The sequence below is a fragment of the Pteropus vampyrus genome, unplaced genomic scaffold (assembly GCF_000151845.1).
Source record: "Pteropus vampyrus isolate Shadow unplaced genomic scaffold, Pvam_2.0 Scaffold22, whole genome shotgun sequence".
Taxonomy (NCBI): Eukaryota; Metazoa; Chordata; class Mammalia; order Chiroptera; family Pteropodidae; genus Pteropus; species Pteropus vampyrus.
In genome coordinates this window covers 1,936,895-1,956,558 of record NW_011888803.1, presented here as the reverse complement: position 1 = coordinate 1,956,558, position 19,664 = coordinate 1,936,895, and the positions used below count along the sequence as shown (strand labels likewise).

Below are 19,664 nucleotides of genomic sequence, written 5' to 3'. Positions count from 1 at the left end.
ATAGCCTGAAATAGACTACAGAAGAACAGGAAAAAGTATTTGAAAAAGTATTGGAATCTGACTCAGTGTTTCGTTCTCTGGCTCTCTGTGGGCTCCAGTGAAACTTTCTAGAAATGCTCATGGTCAAGCCAATACTGAGATGTAGGAATACTGAGATGTAAAACACAGGCCTTTTTTATTTTTATTTTTAATGCCATTTTATTATTATTTTTTTAGTAGTATATATACATAATTTTTTTTTAACATTTTGTTTTTTAATTTCCCCCCTTCTCCCATCCCTTCTGGTAACCACTAGTCCATTGTCCATGTACCTAGGCCTTCTTTCTACTTACAATCTTTTCTGGATATAAGAATACAAATGACAGCTAGATAAAATAGATTAAGTGGATTCTGACAGATTCATTAGATAAGAGTCAATAGATTAGGTTAGGTAAGTGTAATAGATTGAATAATGGCTACCTATGGATACCAGGTCCTAGTCTCTGGAATCTGTAAATGTTACAAGGAAAAAGAGTGTTTGCAGATGTGATTAAATTAATTTTCTCAACATGGGGAGATTATCCCAGATTATCTGGTGGGCACTAAATCCAATCACAACTTTCCTTATAAGAGAGAAGCAGTGAGAGATTTGATATACACAGAGAAGGTGATATAAAGAGGAAGGCAGAAACTAGAGTTATGTGGCCACAAGCCAGAATCCACCAGAAGATGGAAGGGGCAAGAAACAGATTCTCTCCTAAGCCTCTAGAGGGAATATGGCCCTAATGACACCTTGATTTCAGCCCAGTGATAATGATTAAAGGCTTCTGGCATCCAGAACTCTAAGAGAATAAATTTCTGTTGTTTTAAGCCACCAAGGAGTAATTTGTTACAGCACCCTCAGGACACCAATACAATAGGTTGTGTTATATAGTCTAGACTCAACAGATATAAGAACATTTTAAAATTATAGTTGCTTCCCTTAGAACAATTCACAGTTCTTTAGTTTCACATTAAATATAAATACAGTATCTTAACACTTTATTATGTTATTCCTACCCATCAAGTATAAGTTCTCAGGAGTGGTCACAGGAATATTAACAAGTTTAATATCATCTTCATCTGCTTTATCCCAGGAATTAGAATTGCCGCAAGCACAACTATGACAAGAATTGACACTCTGGACCTAAAATTAAGATCAATAGAAGTTACTTCAAAATCTCTTTTGTGATAGTATTTTTCAATCTTTTATATTTAAAATTTATATAAATCCCATTCTTGGTAAAATAATCCATGTTAATGTCTCCCTGAGGAAATAAATCTCATTATATTCAATCAAGCTTGAGTACTAAGACCCTAAAAATTTTGAGCCTTTAACAAGTAGAATATTTTGAACATAAGTCAGTCATTTCCATTAAAAATCAAGCAGTTATTTCTATAGTTTACAATTTTATGAAGTATTTACTTATAAAGTTTATCCACACCTACTCTGATTTGAGGTAACCGGTGTTAATCTGAAAAGAAAAGGTTAAAAGTGAGAGGCAACAAGCATTCTATGAGATTCAAAAGAATAGCTATTCAGGTAGCACTGATTCAGGCAGAAGCCCAAATAGTGTTCCAATTAGGAGGCAAAGGCAAGGGGTATTTATGAGAAAAGGGAAACAATTATGTCAATGAACGAGAATAACTACATCAATGAAGGAAGGCATTTCCATAAGTGTGGATAAGCTACAAGTGATGCTAATTTTAAAGAATGTTTTTAATTTTCAATCTCATGGTCATCAGTCTGGTGCTCACAGTATCTGATTTCTTGTTATCTTAGCAAACAGTTGTTTGGGATACAATGCTGCAAGGTTATTTTGCCCTGTTTTAACATTCCAAAGGCTTGAGGCATAAGACGCACAAGGCAGTTCTTCTGGGATGGCAGTTCCGACTCAATTTTAAGGTGGCTCCATTTATATTAATTTTTACACTCGTTTATTTTCCATTTAGAGTTTATTACAATGCTGATACTCTGCTAAATGATAACTAAAATTAAAAAGCCTCTATCATCTTCCCTTCTCTAGCAAAGTTCACTGAGCCTATCATTTGTCATCTTCATGCAGTTAATTCCCAAATCTCTAACTTCGGTTCTGTTCTCTTTTGAGAAATTTAGGCCCACATTTCCATGTGCCTATTTAGTGACTCCATTTGGCTTTTCTGCTAGCATCTCAAACAGATTATATTAAAAAAGGACAACAAAAACTCTTTTTCTTCCCATGTTCACTAGTAGGACATACTTCTATCCCTGTAATTTCTCAAACTAGAAAACAAGAAGTCGTGTTTAACTTCTCTTTCTTGTTACCAAGTTCTGTGGACTCTGTCCCCTCCTTTCCACTCTTGTTGTCATGACCCTCATTTAGGCATTCATTAAAAGGCAGAAATCTGGGTTTATAGACCTAGCAGTGGAATCACTAGGTCAGTTGATGCACGTAAAGTGATGCTAATGACAAGTGATGCTAAATACTTGTTATTCACACCACTATCGTAAAACTCCCTTTCTCTACTTCTTGTCAAGAACGACTTTAACTTTCATTTGAGAAAATTCAAAACGGAGGCACTTTTCTGACACAGAGGAAGTCCAAATTATAGAATGGACATATACTTCATTATCCTGCTCAGTTTCATAGAGGAATGAAAGCTGGAGGCCTTTGATCTAATTGTTCCTATCATAGAACAGCCTTTGAAAATTTACTATATTTTTAAGGATTTAAGAATGGGCAGCTATATATTCCGAAAAACTATATAGAAGGCACAGTACAAAATACGGTGTTCTATAAACTATTTTTCAAAATGAATATACACGATGCTAGAGGCATGCACACTCCCTGGAAGTATATAAGAAATTGTCGATGCTTGTCTCAAGAGAGGGTACTGAGAGGATCAGGAACACATCTTTATTGCAGCGGTCCCCAACCTTCTTGGCACCAGAGACCAATGCTCTTATGAGAATCTAATGCCTTATGATCTGAGGTGGAGCTGAGGCGGTGATGCTAGCGCTGGGGAGCAGCTGCAAATACAGATGAAGTTTCACTCACTCATCCACCACTCACTTCCCGCTGTACAGCATGGTTCCTAATGGGCCACTGACTGGTACTGATCCACAGCCCAGAGATTAGGGGCCCCTGTTTTACTGTACATTTTTGCCTCTTCTTTAGTAGTAACTATATTAATGTTGCAAAGAAAGAGGTGAGGACCACACTCGGCTTCAGCAAACCAAACACTTACTTAAGCAGACTCATCAAGTGATTTTTGTGAACTAGTACAGTCTAGATGGATGCGCCTTCCAACTTTTTGAAGAACATCTAGTTTTGAAGCAACATTTCCATATCATCAACATTTTCATAGGAACCCAGAGGACCATATCCCTTACTCAAAACACCTGGAAGCAAAATGGCTAAATATTTAGCAAAAGGATAATTTTACTTGCCTGAAGAAAACAGGCTCAGTCAGATTTTTAAAGTTTCTTTCTATACTAGGCTATCTATAATCATATAATATTTAAACTAATAACAATAGATATATTAACAAATTTATAAGAATAATAAATTTTTTTCTTTACTTACGGAGGCCAAACTCTGTGCAGAGCCTGAGTATTTACTGAAAAGTCCTCCATTAGCATAATTATAAGACTGAGATCCTTTGTCTTTGACAGAACTTAAAGATAATGTCAAATTCTGTCTACTACTGGAACAACTTGAACCTACCAAACAAACATAAATATTACAAATACCATTAAGTCCAATGATAAATTTCAGGTAAAATATCAAAGTTTATGTTATGTTCATTCAGAAAGCTGATTTTAAAACACATTTCCCTAATTGCATAAGTTTTAAATGTACACCTTTATTAAAATCTATATATAATGTTTTTAACTGCTAAAATCTGCGTCTGAAAATAAAGAACAAAACATGCATCTAACTTATCGGGGCAGTTTTTGATGGTCTATTGTAATCAGTATAAAAATACTGGTAACTGTGAACCCATAAATTATAAATTTAACAAAACATAAGCACATCCTTCCCTGAATGACATCTAAACTTTATCTACATCACATTGTATTGTAATTAGTTTTTTATATATCTGTCTCCCTTAACCAACTATCATTCATTTAGGGCAAACATTGTGTCTTAGTTTATCTTAATGCAGCTGTTAAGAAACTCTTCGATTCAAATATTGGCATTTATTAGTTATATGAACTTGAATAAGTCACTTAACTCTTCCATATCTCAATTTTCTTTATGTATAAGATGCTAACAATAATATAGTATTATAGTCCTAATTCACAGGATTCCTATAAAGTTTAAACAACACAGTGAATATATAGCATTTAGCACTGCACCTGAGATCTAATAAAATCTCAGTAAGACCCATCATTATTGTTGTAATGTTCACTGTACTAGGCACTACTTACTGTACTACTTACAGAGGCCAAACTCTGTGCAGAGCCTGAGTATTTACTGAAAAGTCTTTCATTAGCATAATTATAAGACTGAGATCCTTTGTCTTTGACAGAACTTCAAGATAATGTCAAATTCTGTCAAATGCACAAAGTAGTCATTAATTAAATGCCGTACAAACAAATCACAAAAACATGATACACTAAATCATAAATTTAAAGATAATAAAAAATTTTTAAAATAAGATATCCAGCATGCTCAAGAAATTATTTTCATTGATACAATTTAGCAGTAGGTACTATATTGTTAACCAAAAACTACAGATCCTTTAATGGCCAGCTATTCTACTTCTAAACTTAATAGACTATGAAAATAATCAGACAAGTATATGCAAAGCAAGAAGGACATCCTTAAGAAAACAACAGGGAAGCAGTTAATTAGGGTTGATTTGTACAAATTTAACACTAAGTATACATTAAAAATGATTGCATGTGTCAATTATTTCTCAATAATACCGAAAAAATAAATAAGAAAATGGTAGCATAGAGATGTATTGATTGACATGGAAGGACTAATGAGTAGTCTCCCCCAACCAAGGATGACATTCCAAAACCCCCAGTGGATGCCTAAAACCATGGATAGTACTGAACCTTATATATACTGTTTTTTTCTTACACACACACACACACACACACACACTCACTCTCTCTCTCTCTCTCTCTCTCTCTCTCTCTCTCACTCTCTCTCTCTCTCTTTATGGCTTCACTTTGGCATATCCAAATTGTCAGTATCATTATTCTTATGCTTTAGGCCCATGAAGTAAAATAAGGGTTACCTGAACACAAGCACTGTGATACTATGACAGTCAATCCACTAAATGAGATGACTACCAAATGATTAATGTGTAGGTAGTGTATACAGCATGGAAATGCTGGACAAAGGGATGATTCACGTCCCAGGCAGGATGAAGCAGCATACCATGAGACCTCGTCACACTACTTAGATCAACACATAATTTAAAATTTATGAATTTTTTACTTCTGGAACTTCCTATTTAATGTTTTCCAATGGTTGACTATGGGTAACTGAAATCGTGGAAAGCAAAACCACGGACAGCAGAGACCACTATATAACTATAATATATAATATTTCAAGATTATCTTTAAATGGAAATATAAATGGATAGATATATGCCAAAGTATTATCAGCAGTTATTTCTGGGTAGCAAAGTTTCCAGTGATTTTAATTTTTTCTGTTTGCTAATATTTTCTAATCTTTCTAAATTTAATCTGTATTACCAGTGAATATTAAAAGGAATATTTAGAAGACTAAACCACTGCACTTCAGTTATGATTTACATATAAAATTTCCTTCGTACACTTAATTCAGCTATTTCTACATACCTTTGTCTGATGCTGCTCTTTTAGTGTATTCAAGTATGAGGTGCTCTGGTTCCCACGGTATTATTTTTCCTTTCTTCTTTCCACGTCTTCTTTTAAAGTGATGGGCCAGAAAAATTACAGATACAGCACTCACTGCAGTTACCACAAACAACTTTTTAGCTACCGGCGAAAATCTGATCTGAAAAAGATGCAGTTAGATTGAAAAAAAGTCTTTTATTTGTTCACTTAAAATAAAGACATAAGAACTAAATTTATTCTTACGCTAACCTAGTTCTAAACACCATCCAGGTAATATTTTACTAATTCAATGCAGCTAGCCAAATTTAAATTTTAGAACCACCCCCCAAAAAAATGTAGTAATGTATTAACCACTGTTCTGAAGTTCTCAAGTAAATAATGTTACCCAGAATCAACAAGAGCATAAAATAATTCAACCCCATTAATATTTGTTGAACTAATGATTAATTCATACAACCAAAACTAGTGTCAGAATCACAAGAGTTTTAATTATCAGAATGATTAAATTAGACTTTCTAAATGAATCAATTTTTTTAACTATCTGGAAATTTGGACAAACATACACTAACTCAATTTCTAAATACCATCTGAATAAGCCCTTTTATTCATGAAATAATCAACAGAAGTTCAGCATCTTACAATGTACCAGGACTGTGAAAATGAAAATTAAAATCTTATTATACTAATTCTATTCAGTAAGCATACAGTGAGTGAATGCCTTGCATTGAGCAGAAAGCACTGGGTATACAAAAGATACAGATCTTGCTTGTCTCAGGCAGTGTGCTAACTAATAGACAGACATATCCACAAAATAACTACAGTATAATGGGATAAATAAACTAGTATAAGTATAAACTAAGTATTAATATCAGAGGAGTTGCTAACTAAAGGCAACTTGTCTTGGGGGACAGACATTATTAAGCACCTAAAATGTAAAAGAACTCTAAAATAGAGCTACAGGAGCTACAGGATGTAGAGAGCCGGAAAGAGGGTCACCTTCGACCTTGCAAGAAAAAAGCCAGACAAATGGCAAGTTCTCAATTCTTCTTGAACCCATCAGAATGCTATAGGGTAATCAACTGGACTCCAAACTGAGACACAGGTATTTGCAGGGAGAGATAAGACATGCACGCTGGCATACAGGGACAAGACATATCAGTAAGAAGGGTTCAGCAAGTATGGTTGGAAAACTGGTGGAGACTGAGTATGCATTGGTGACAGAGAATGGAGTAACCTGGGGGTTGGAGGACTGGTAAGGTATGCTGCAAATATAGGAGGAATCAATACTTTTTGCAGGTTTTATCTTCACAAATCCCAGGTACTCACAGAAAACACTGCAAAAGTCATGAGAAAGTCTCTCTAATGGTGCACAACTGGGGAAGAGAAACAGCAGTTTCTGTGGAGGAGCATAAACTACATCAATACCTTCTCCATCACTACAAAGGAACAAAAGCCTCAAACTGTGAGATGGAGCTTTACTTTTAGAAGAAAATTTATATCATTAGATGCTTATATTAAGAAAAAGTATCAAATCTACAATCTGAGCTTTTGCCTTAAGAAACTAGAAAAAAGAGCAAATCCAATCCAAACCAAGCAGAAGATACTAAGTAATAAAGACTAAACAAATCGATGAAATGGAAAATCAAATCAATAACTCAAGAGCTGGGGTTTTTTCTTAAATCAATAAAACCTAGAGCCAGTTTGATTTTTTTAAAAAGAGCTAGAAAAGATACATATTCAAAAGCAGAAAAGAAAAAGTGATCATCACTACAGATCACACAGATATGAAAAGGATAAAAAAGGATTACTATAAACAACTCTATGCCCATAAATTCTACAACTTAGATGAAATGGACCAATTCTTTGAAAGACATAAACCATCAAAATTTACTTAGAAAGAAAGAGATAACGTAATTACATAATTATATGCCTAGTAAAGAAATTGACTATGTAATTAAAACCTAACAAAGAAAACTATAGGGCAATTTCTACAAAATATTTAAGGAAGAAATACCAACTCCACTGAAGGAGGAAAGGCTTTCCAATCATTTTATGAGGCTAGCATTACTACGAATATCAAAACCAAAGACATTATCAAAAAAAGAAAACAAAACTACAGACTATGTGTGGATAACTATTGAAGCTGGATGTCAGGTACACGGGAGTTAATTCTACTACTCTATTTTGTATATGCTTAAAATTTTCCAAAATGAAATTATTTTTAAAACTGAAAAACTGAATTAATATACACTTTTAAACTATAATGTAATAGAATAAAGACATTTATATATTATCATTTAAAAACACATAATCATCTGTGTAGAAAAAGCCTGTGAAACACAAAAAGCTACTGGAATAAGTGAGTTTAATAAAGCTGGAGGATATAAGATCACTATACAAAATCTGCATATTTTCATATACTAGTAATGAATAATTGGAAATTGAAATTTTAAAAGTACTATTCACAATAGTATCATAAAAGATGAACTACTTAAGGATAACTGTGACAAAAGCTGTGAAAGACATGTACCCTGGAAGCTAGCAAACAATGCTGAGAGAAAAGAAAGAAAACCTAAATCAGTGCAAAGTTGTAACCTATTTATGGGTTGAAAGACTCAATAAAGACGTTAGTTATCCTCAAACTGATCTATAGATTCAATGTAATCCCAATGACAACCCTAGCAAGCTTTGTTTTATTTTTGTTGTTTTGGTAGAAATTGATAACTGATTCTAAAATTCATATGGATATGAAAAAGATAAGGATCTAGAAAAGTCAAAACAATTTTGAAAAAGAAAAAGTTGGAAGACTAAAATTACCTGATTTCACGACTTATTATAAAGCTACTATAAATAAGACAGTGTCACACTGGCATAAAGAGAGACAAACAGATCAATGACATAGGAGAGAGAATACAGAAATAGACCCACACATAAACAAATGACTACATTTGGCAAAGGTACAAAGGCAATTCAGTAGAGAAAGGATAGTCTTTTCAACAACTGGTGCTGGAAAAATATTGGTGAGCCATACACAATAAAATGGAACTTCAATCAATGCTTCGCATCATATATAATAATTAAATCACAGATCACAGACCTAAACATAAAACCTAAAACTATAAAAGTTCTAGACGAAAGCATAAGAAAAAATCACTTTGATCTTTGGTTAGCATGATATTTTTCTGAGATGACACCAAAAGCCTGATCCATTGGAAAAAAAAAAAAAAAAGGAAAAGGTTGACAAGTTGGACTTCAGAATTAAAAGGTTCTTCTCTTTAAAAGGCACTGTTAAAAGAATGAAAAGACAATCTACAGACAAGAAGAAAATAGTTGCAAATCACATATATGATAAAGGAATTGTATCCAGGACATATAGGGAATTCTCAAAATTTAATTAAAAAAAATTTAAAAATGGGCAACAGCTCTGAACAAATCAACAAAGAAGATATAAGGGTGACAAATAAGCACATGAAAGCATGTTCAACATTACTGATCATAAGAGAAATGCAAATTAAAACAATGAGATTCCCCTATACACCTGTATCAGAATAGCTAAAATTTAAAAAACTGGCTATACCAATGGTACAACCACTTTGGAAGTCTGGCATTTTCTTAAAAATATTAAACATATATTTACCTTATGATTCAGCCATTTCAGTCCTAAGTATTTACCCACGAGAAATGAAAGCACATGTCACATATGAGGACTTGCACAGGAATTTTCTTAGCAGATTTATAATTTAAAAAAACAACAGGAAACAACCCAAATGTCCATCAACAGGTGAATAGGTGAACAAACTGGTACATTCATGCAACGTAATACTATTCTGTAATAAAAAGAATTAACTATTAATACATACAATATGTATTTATCTCAAAATGATTAGGCTGAGTAAAAAAAGCCAGACAAAAGAAAGTACATGCTTTATGATTCCATTTACATAAAACTCGAGCAAATGCAAACTAATCTGCAGTGACAAAAAGATCGGTGGCTTCTTGGGGAAATGTAGGGGAGGGGAGTTGGACAGGAAGGTGCAAAGAGAGAGATTTCAAAGGGGAATGAGAAATGTATGGAGACCATGGATATGTTCAATATCCTGATTGTGGTAAGGATATCATGAGTATACATATGTCAAAACTTAAACCGTATACTTTAAATATGTACAGTTTAATGTGTGTCAATCATAATTCGATAAAGCTGTTTTAAAAAAAAAATAACATCTTGGTTCTATACATAAATCCAAAGGAATTGCTCATTTTCTGGTATACCAAAAATGATTTACTTCTTGCCATTAGCATACGGCTTCAGTGACTATGATCTAACAAAAAAATTTAAAACTATCCTTATTTTACTTTTCTTCCAAGTCCATTGAAATTTCTCTAAAACTATCGTGAAGCATTAAAACTTTCCAACACTGCCTCAGATGTTTTCACAAATTATAAGAATTAGTCTTCAGTAATATCTCTATTACAGGCATTACCAAATTTTTATTTCTTTCCATGTTTATGTTTTTCCCTCTGGAACCATACCTCCCTCTAGAACCAGTGTTCATACCAACCAAATGAGAGCCAGAAAAAAATACAAGTTCCTTGAATTGGGATGCTAAAGAGCCAATAATAAAATAAATTCTAAAAATAGCACTATTAGGAACACCTTTGCATTATTTTATAAACTCTCATGACTTTATCATAAAAAATATTCATCAAATGTAAAGATTAGTATTTACTGCCTGAGTAAATAACAAAATTAAACCTCCACTAAAAAAAATGATCTATTAACACAGACCCAGTCACAGCTAAGTGATTATGTGTTCTTAAATTGTCAATTTACTATAGCCTCTAACTGAAGTTAGAGAACTATTAGGAAACATAAATACAAAATTAAAACTACTCAGACATATAATGTGCTTTACTAATATAAATTCAAATACAATATAAATTGATTCATTTTTATTAAGATCTAAATCCTGTTTATATGTTATATATTATTTTTACACAAAAGACCCATTAAAAATTATAGTCCTAATCTCATGAAAAAAGAAATATTTTCCATGACAAAAATATAGCAAATTTCCCACGGAGAGATGTTAATCATAAGTAATCTAGACAACACAAGATTTGAAGGTCTCTAATATTACTCCTGCCTATCACTTTTCATTTTGTTACTTTTTCCCCCAGAAGAAAGTCAATTACTTCCTCTAACATTGCCTGGAACACTGAAAATACATCTCAGATTCCCAAAGCTCAGAGGGGCTTTTTGAGGTGATATAGTCTATATCCTTACCTCCAGACAAGTGAAAACTAGACTCATGTCCTATTCATTCAACATGAATTGAGCACCAACTTATGGACCACACACACTGAGAATACAAAGAAGGGAATAAGATACTGTTCTTTGTGCTCAGATTTCACAATCCTCCCCACTCCATAACCTGATGCCATTGTTTAATGTTCTTGTCAAGTTTTTCACTCTCATCTAATGTTCTCTGGAAACAGAATAGTTATTTAGTCACACACAAGTCTCCCACTTCAATAACTTTATTTCACGTTACTCAGCATAAATGTCTCACCAGAGCTAAACTGATCTATTCCTCAAACACAGTACTTACTACACACCTCTTTTTTTTTTGTTGGTGGTGGTGGGGAAGGGGGTGATTTAAGTCTTATTGAGGTTCTAAGCTAAATAAGGGCAGGGACTATGTCTAGATCTTAACTCAATACTTTATAGCTTGACTGAAGCACAGTCATGCTTAATAAATACATGTTGAATAAATCTCTCTAACTGGAACATACATATCACATGCTAACTATAAACTTTGGATAAATAGAGATATTAATATCTTCCTTATAGGGTTGTTGTAATTTGTACATATATAAAATAATATCTGACGCATGGTAGGCATTCGAAAAATGTGAGTTCTTAATATTTTAGCTTATTTTATTTTAACAAACATCTTAGTTTAAAATAATTTTAGATTAACATAAAAGTTGCAAAGAATGTAAAGTTTCCATATCACTCAGGTTTTCTGATATTCATATCTTATGTAATCATAGTACTCTTCGTGAAAACTAAGAAATTAACATTAGTACAATATTATTGATATTCATATCTTATGTAATCATAGTACTCTTCGTGAAAACTAAGAAATTAACATTAGTACAATATTATTAACTAAACTATAGATTTATTCTGATTTCATCAGGATTTCCACTAATATTCTCTTCTATTCCAAGACCAATTCAGGATACCACACTGAATTTCGACTGATTTTTATTCTTAAGTGCTTAGTTAATTCTTAGTCTTTCTTTCTCACTTAACATTCTGAATTTGGAGAATTGACTCAACTTCTTACTTCTTCATGTGGTGGTTTCTAACTGAAAAACAGAGTCAATTTGTACTAACACGATACACAGTAATATACCAAAGTAATCATTAAGAAAACCATTCGAGCTAGAGAGACACAATTATTTTGTTTAGAGTATGTATTCATTAAATAAAAGAAAAAGTACTTGGAAAATATATTATTCCTTAAAAGACACAAGGAAATAAAATAGGAGTTAATATTTATTGGGTTCTCACTCATTTTTACTGTGTGCCAGACAGTTTTTTTCCATCCCTTTTGTAGATAATAAGAATTGGCTTTAAGGTTAAGTAACTTGCCAAAGATCACACAATTCCGCAGTGTTGGAACATGAATCAAAATGCATCAGACTAGATGTGTTTAAATCCATGCATATTATGTATCTGTTGAAGTTACATCAGTCACAATGATGATATATCTCATTATGCAATTAATTATATAACTGAATTGCATCCAACATGGATTGTCAATTTTTGGAGGTTAAACTAATGAACAAAAAATATCAAGTCTTTTTTCATAAAAAGTCAATCCAATTCTAATACCACAGAACTGTCCAAATAAGAATTCAGCTTTTCTTTGGTCCTTTCTTGGTCTTTTAATGCTATTCAAACTATAGCCTGCTCTCTTAGCACAGAGGTGAACAAACGTTTTCAAAAAGGCAAGGTAGTATTTTAGGCTTCTGGAACATATAGTCTCTACTGCAACCGCTTGATTCTGCTGTTGTAATGCAAAAGCAGTCACAGATAATACATTAACAAATGTGTATATGTAATAATTGTGTAATAAAACTTTACTTACAAAAAAACAGGCCTTGATTAGGCCCATAGGCTGTGGTTTGCTGACCCACTTAGAGCATTCCATGGCATGGAATGAGTTTTGGATGCTACATACCATGACTGAGAGTAAAAGATGTATCTTTAAGTTTACCTGCAATGATTCTTTATATTATTTTTTAAACATTCCATGGACCAAGTTGGACAATAGTCCTAGCCTCAGAAAATTATTCCTAGGATTGAAAAGTAGGTGGTACAGTAGAATCAGTATGGTAAAGTATACAAAAATAATTCATAAAAAAAGAAATATAAAATGTTAATGAAGTTTTTTTTTATTTCTAGCCATGAAAAAACAGGCATTGTCAAATATTACTAGTGAAATTATGGGCTGATATAGCCAGTCTGGAAAGCAATTAACAATGTTAAAAAAAAAAAACTTTAAAATGTTCATAATACAAATTGCTCTTAAATCTATGAAAAGATGCTCAACCTAACATATAGCAGAAATAAAAGTTACAAGTATGGTGAAATACCATTCTCACCTATCAGTTGGCAAAAATCCCAAAATTTGGGGTACAAAACAAACAATACTACCTCTATGGAGGGCAATTTAGTAATATCTATCAAAATTCAAATACATATACTCTTGGACTCAGAAATCCAAAGTCTAAAAATGTGTCCTATACCTATACCTGTATAAATTGAACTATATCAAGCCTATTCACTATAGCATTATTTCTAACAGTACAAAATCAGAAACCTAAATGCCCATGTATAGAAACATCCTGTAGCTGTAGGAGTAAAAAAAGAAAAAGCAGGTCTACATATATTAATATGGAAAGATATCCAGGAAATATTCTAAGTACCAAAAAAAAAAAAAATAACAAGAACATAGGTAGTATGCTACCTTCTATAAGAGGAGAAAATAAGAATATATAACTGCTTTTGTTGATATTTGAATAAAGAAACCCTGTAAAATATTAAGTGAATGGGGACTGAGATAGAATAAAACATCTCCCTGTATGTATGATTTTTGAACCATGTAAATGTATTAGCTATTCAGATAATAAATTTTAAAGAATATTATTATTTTAGAATTATTTTGAGGATTAAATGAGTTTGTAAATGTTCCTAATTTAAAATATCTAGCACAAAAAAATTTAAGTCATTTAAATCATTTAATTATAAAAAAAATAAAACCAAATTTTTCCTGAAAAAAAAAAAAAAATGTCTAGCACAGTGCTTGACACACAGTGGGTGTTGCAATATCTTGTTGCTGGTTTTTTTAAATGTCATTCAAGTGATATGCTAATATAAACAAATAAAAGGACAAATACCAAATAATTAGACTCAATATTTTCATCTCTAGGCATCTACCTTAATAAAAATCAAAGATTTATATATAAGTAATGAACTGTTGAAACAACCAAAAAAACATAAAAATAGAGAAACAGTCAATAAACTATAGTATATCTATATTCATAAAAAATTTTCAATGACAGGAAAATGCTCAAAATTTACAACTTTCTAATTCTGAATGGGGGAGTTCTGGGGGTGGGGTCGATGACTGGGGTACAGAGAGGCATAAGCAGAAATAAAATACCTAAAGATAGGAAATAAACTTTTATAAAGAAATTGTTGCAATTTTTATTTTCTCTTTAATTCTTTTCCATATTTTTCAAATTTTATTTTAAGCATATAATCCTGAAAAAGGAAAGAAAGAGTTTCGGGATCAAAGAGGTATAAGTTCAAATCACATATCATATATGCAATTTTAAACAAATTAATTAAGCTCCTGAAGCCTTCTGATTTATAAAATGGAGATGATATCCAAATTCCAGGGTTATTTTGAGGATTAGAAACATTATATGTATAAAGACCTAAAAATGTCTTAAACATAGTGAACACTAAACAGTAACCACTATTATTCTCACATACCTTATCTCTGCAACATTTTTCCTAGATATGTAAAATTACACCATATTTCACCGACGTAAGATTCTATTAATTTTAAGATATAAGCAGCTTTTGGAAATGTTGAAATGTAAAAAACGATCATCTTGAATTTGATGAAACTCAGTGTAAGTTTAGTGTATTTTTATTTAATACAATGGAATGCAAAATGCATTAGAAGCAAACATTAAGAATAAAAGGGCTATTACCATAGAAAATATACAAATGGATAATAAGCACATGAAAAGATGTTTGACATCATTAATCATTAGGGATATGAATCGAAACCACAATGAGATACCAATTCACACCCACCAAGTGGCTACTATCAAAAAAACAGAAAATATTAAATGTTGGCAAGGATGTTAAGAAATCAGAAGCCTTGTACACTACTGGTAGAAATAAAAAATGGTACAGCCACTCAGACAGTAAGGCAGTTCCTCAAAAAATTAAAAATAGAATTACCATATGGTTCAGCAATTTCACTTCTAGGTATATACCCAAAAGAATTGAAAGCAGGGACTTGAATACATATTTGTGTAGTCATGTTCATAGCACCATTATTCACAACAGCCAAAAAGTGGAAGCAACCCAAGTGTCCAGTAATGGATGAAAGAACAAAATGTGGTATATATATATATACAATCAAATGTTATTCAACCTGGAAAAAGAAGAAAATCTGGCACATATACAATATGGATGAACCTTGAGGACATTATGTTAGGTAAAATAAACCAATCACAAAAAAACAAATACTATATAATCCCACTTATGATGTACCTAGAGTAGCCAAATTCATAGAAAGAAAGGAGAATGAAGGTTTCAGGGACTGGTAGGAGGAAGTTGCTGTTTAATGGCTGTAGAGTTTCAGTTTTAGAAGATGAAAGAGTTCTGGAGATTAGTTGTACAACAATGTGAATATACCTAATGCTACTGAATTGCACATTTAAAAATGGTTAAAATTATAACTGTAATGGACGGTAAATTCATTTAAAGTAGGAAGATTTTTTAAAGTAATACAATCCCCTTTTAAGAGTTATATGATTTAAAAAATGAAATAAAAACCAATAAGTTTTAAATTACCTTAAACATTTCGAATGAACCATTTAAAACTTCAATTGATTTAAATACTGTAAACACAATGTGCTCTGAGCAATAAACTTATCATTAACTTCATATTAGTTTCATTTTTTTTTTTTTTTACCTGGGAGAGAGAATAGTACCAAGACAGAGGAAGATCAAACACTCTTCGTGCTGCTGTCTTCAAGGAAAACTGTGATTCGCTTACTGTTTCTTCTGACATGACTCCTCTTCTAATCTTCATTAAATGAAACATAAAAACATATTAGCCACAAAGATGTCTGGTTACTCTACCAAATGGAAAATACAAATTAAAAATTTAACTCTATCAGCTTTTTCTTTTTGCAATTAATTATTCATGATACTACACTTACCTGAAGAAAATAACATTCGGAGCCAAATTCACTTGAGCTAAATGTTTATTAATAAACAAATAAATAATCACCAAAGTAGCCAAAAGAAAATGAGTTAGATTTGAACTTTAAGTTCAAGTAGTAAATTTTCCTTAGAAAACTACAGGTTCTAGATTCTCTCTTTTCCAGCTAAACGTTTCAGCTTTTACATAGTAATTTAAAATCTATTTCTTCCTAGTATTTCCTTCAGTTAACAGTGGGAGTGGATAAGGAGGGAGTAGATAAGGAGGCGTTACTGAAGGGAATCTGACTGGAATCATGACTCCTGGGGCTAGAAAAGAAACTCAGAGTTCACTGAATTTAAGAACTCATGCATTTATTCTCCTACTGTCCCATGTTAAAGATATTCAAAATGCCATATACATGCTATGAAATTCTGATATTGTTTTAATGCCTATTTTTATTGAAACTAGATAAAGAAAAATCAAATGTCTACAGATGAGGCAGCTATCATTCAGAGAGACCCTTAGAGGTAGCAGAACCTTGACAGAAACATAACGGTTCAGGATCTGGGTCTATGCTTTGCAGAGCCAGAAACCCAATTTTATCCATGTACCCAGCTAGACACATAGTAAACAAGTTTGCATAGAATTGATGTATAAATTAGTTTACAAATTTGTTCATTCACAATAAGGAAATAATATTATCTAGTGAAAGAATGCTTATGCTATCAAAACATATCCTCTGTGAAATAACAGATTGTAGAGAGCTGAATTAATAATAAGTAAAAAAAGGCTGCCTGAGAAATATTTCATGCAGGCCAAGAAAAAGCTTGAGAACTGTCTGGGATGCACAAGAGAGTAGGCTTCTCCAGTATGTTTATGCCTATCAAATTTAATATTTCTTTTCCTTGGGAAACGCTGTATAAACATTACCCAAGAAAAAATAAAAATTACCAACAATCCTTATATGAAAGTTTATTTGCTATACTTTCTTTAAGTCCTTTATATTTCTCCATATATCTCTTCTTCTTGACCCCAGGAGACTACTCCTTTCTGTTAATACATCCTTTTTTTTTCAGACAAGTATCAAAACCACTGACTGAGTAGTAGTTTCCTTCAAATCAAACACAGTAATACTTCTTAGTGTGGGTTACTGCTACTGCTAGCACTTATTCCCTATTAGTGACACAGTGTAAACTTAATTCTCCCTTACCCATATACCAATTACAATGCTTAAGCTCAGTATAATTAGTTCTAACTCAAGTATAGTACATTTATCCCAACCAAAAAATTGATATAGACATTATTGAGAAATACAAAGGAAACCATGAAGAAACAGTTAAACAAGTGAAAAATGGTCCTCTGGGGAATGAGACTAGGGGTGTTGAGAAACTGGGCAGGAAACCATTGCTTTTCACTGTAAGTGCTCTAATATTTGATTTTTTTTATAAAGCGCCTACATGTATTTTTTTAAAATGCTACGTAAACGCACACACACACACACACACACACACACACACACACACATTTTTCACCCCCATCCCCATCCCCCAAACTGACTTCTTTTTGAGAAGGGTTTTTAGTAATTAGATACTGGGTCATCAAGCCATCTATGCTACTACATTAAAAAGAAAAAATACTGAGAGTAATTCACCCAAAGTGATTTTCTTCATGAAGAGGATCCCAAAATTTTAAGCAGAGGGTAAAGAAAATAAAAGCAAACACCTGAATTTGCTGAGGAGGTTTTCTTAAAAGAATTGTGACAAATCTTTAGTTTTGCATTCTAACTCATTACTTTTCATTTAAAATCACTGAGCAAGTGATTCCAAACATAATCATCAATAGAGTAACTTTAAAAAACCAGTCATTTCAGTTGCTTTCATAAACTTCAATGAAAATAAACACAAAGACAGTTTCACGATTATTCACATTTGTACAAGGAGGTCTAAAACATTACCAAAAATATTGTACTATGTAATATTATTCGTTTCTCTCCATTCCAACCACTGAAGAGTTCAAAATAGAGTTATAGAGTTTGCTTCTTAAAACGCCCTAAAATTCTATTCTACCCTTGGATTTGTAATCCAAGAAAGTCTGAAACACCCCCAAAAGTTGACGTGAAGCATAAATCTATACAACCGAACTGAGAAGACACGCAGCAAAAATGCTTAATTGCAATGATAAAATAATAACGGCGTGTGCAAGTGCAAGATCTTTTGAGTCATCCTTCCGTAAAATAAATGTTGAACTTTACACAAGGGCTCCGACGCAACAATCCTCCTGATGCTAAAGCATCTTCAAAGAAAGCATAATCTTCCGTGAAAAACCCCTCCTAGCTCGAACCACTGGCATTCAAGCAAAAAATTGGACCACACCTACTGCCCTACCTCCATCGTAGGACCCCCACCCACCGCGCTCTCTTCTGAGGTCTTATTTTCCCTTTACCAAGAGAACAGGAAGTGGGGCTCCCTCTTGACTCCGCCGCCCTGCCGCTCACTTGGGGTCGGAACAGTCGCGAGTCCACCCTGATTCAGCGCTCCCCTTGCAGGCCTCCCTAGCGCGTGGGTGGTCCTCCTGCTTTCAGTTCTTCCACCCCGCACTCGGCGTCCAGAGGGCTATGGCCAGCGCTCAGACCTAGACCTACACCCCACCCCGCCCCGCGCGCCGCCTATGTCCACCCGGCCTCGTGACCCCATCCGCCCCACGGCCGCCCCCTCCACCCGCATACTTGGCACTCCAGGCCAGGTGCGGCCAGCCCACGCCTGCTTCTCCCCCGCAGCCCAGCACTGAGAAGCCGCAGCCCGGCCGCCAGGGCGGAGTTCTTCCGGGGTCAGGAGTGGGAAGGTGGAAAGAGAGTGGCGGGGGCCTTGTAGCGTTTCTGCGTGAGGGGCTGCGTGTGAAGCAACTCCCGCCATTTTTGTTTAGGGTGCAGGCTGTCCCAGCCTCGTATCCCCCCCACCTCCCCACCCCCAACCCCGCAGCCTGCCAGAAGATTGCATCCTTTTATAATGCTGTCAAGAGCTAGTATCGTAGTTCGTAACCTTTTGGATCTAGGACCATTCTGGAATCTGGCGAAAACTATGGGGACTTTCCTTCCCCAAAATGCACATAGACACGCGCATACATTATTAAAAGAAAAGAAAAAAAAAAAACACAAATTCAGATGCCCAAAACCAATGCATAGATACTAGATTAAGAACTTTTACTATAGACCCTCGGCTCCTAAAAGAATGAATATTGAGAGGCATTCCAACCCTGTATTGATGATGAAGTTATTGATTTCGATTCCTCTAGATTTTCAA

At 33.6% G+C, this 19,664-nt stretch overlaps 1 protein-coding gene across 4 annotated transcripts in view; it reads right to left on the bottom strand.

Annotated features, from left to right (window-relative positions):
* The window catches only part of MIGA1 (mitoguardin 1), a 71,051-nt gene extending 51,869 nt beyond the window's left edge, over positions 1-19,182 (bottom strand). The window contains exons 1-5 of one of the 4 annotated variants that reach the window (XM_011355531.2): positions 19,091-19,182; positions 16,132-16,245; positions 5,822-5,999; positions 3,585-3,721; positions 1,039-1,165 (exon numbers count right to left, since the gene is read on the bottom strand). In XM_011355531.2, the coding sequence (XP_011353833.1) occupies positions 1,039-1,165; positions 3,585-3,721; positions 5,822-5,999; positions 16,132-16,230 (541 nt within the window). In that variant the 5' untranslated portion in view covers positions 16,231-16,245; positions 19,091-19,182. Of the gene's footprint in view, positions 1-1,038; positions 1,166-3,584; positions 3,722-5,821; positions 6,000-16,131; positions 16,252-18,807; positions 19,008-19,090 lie in introns of those variants that run through there. The other 3 variants (XM_011355532.2, XM_011355533.2, XM_023528032.1) reach the window with 3 other exon arrangements.
* Between the last annotated feature and the right edge of the window lie 482 nt (positions 19,183-19,664).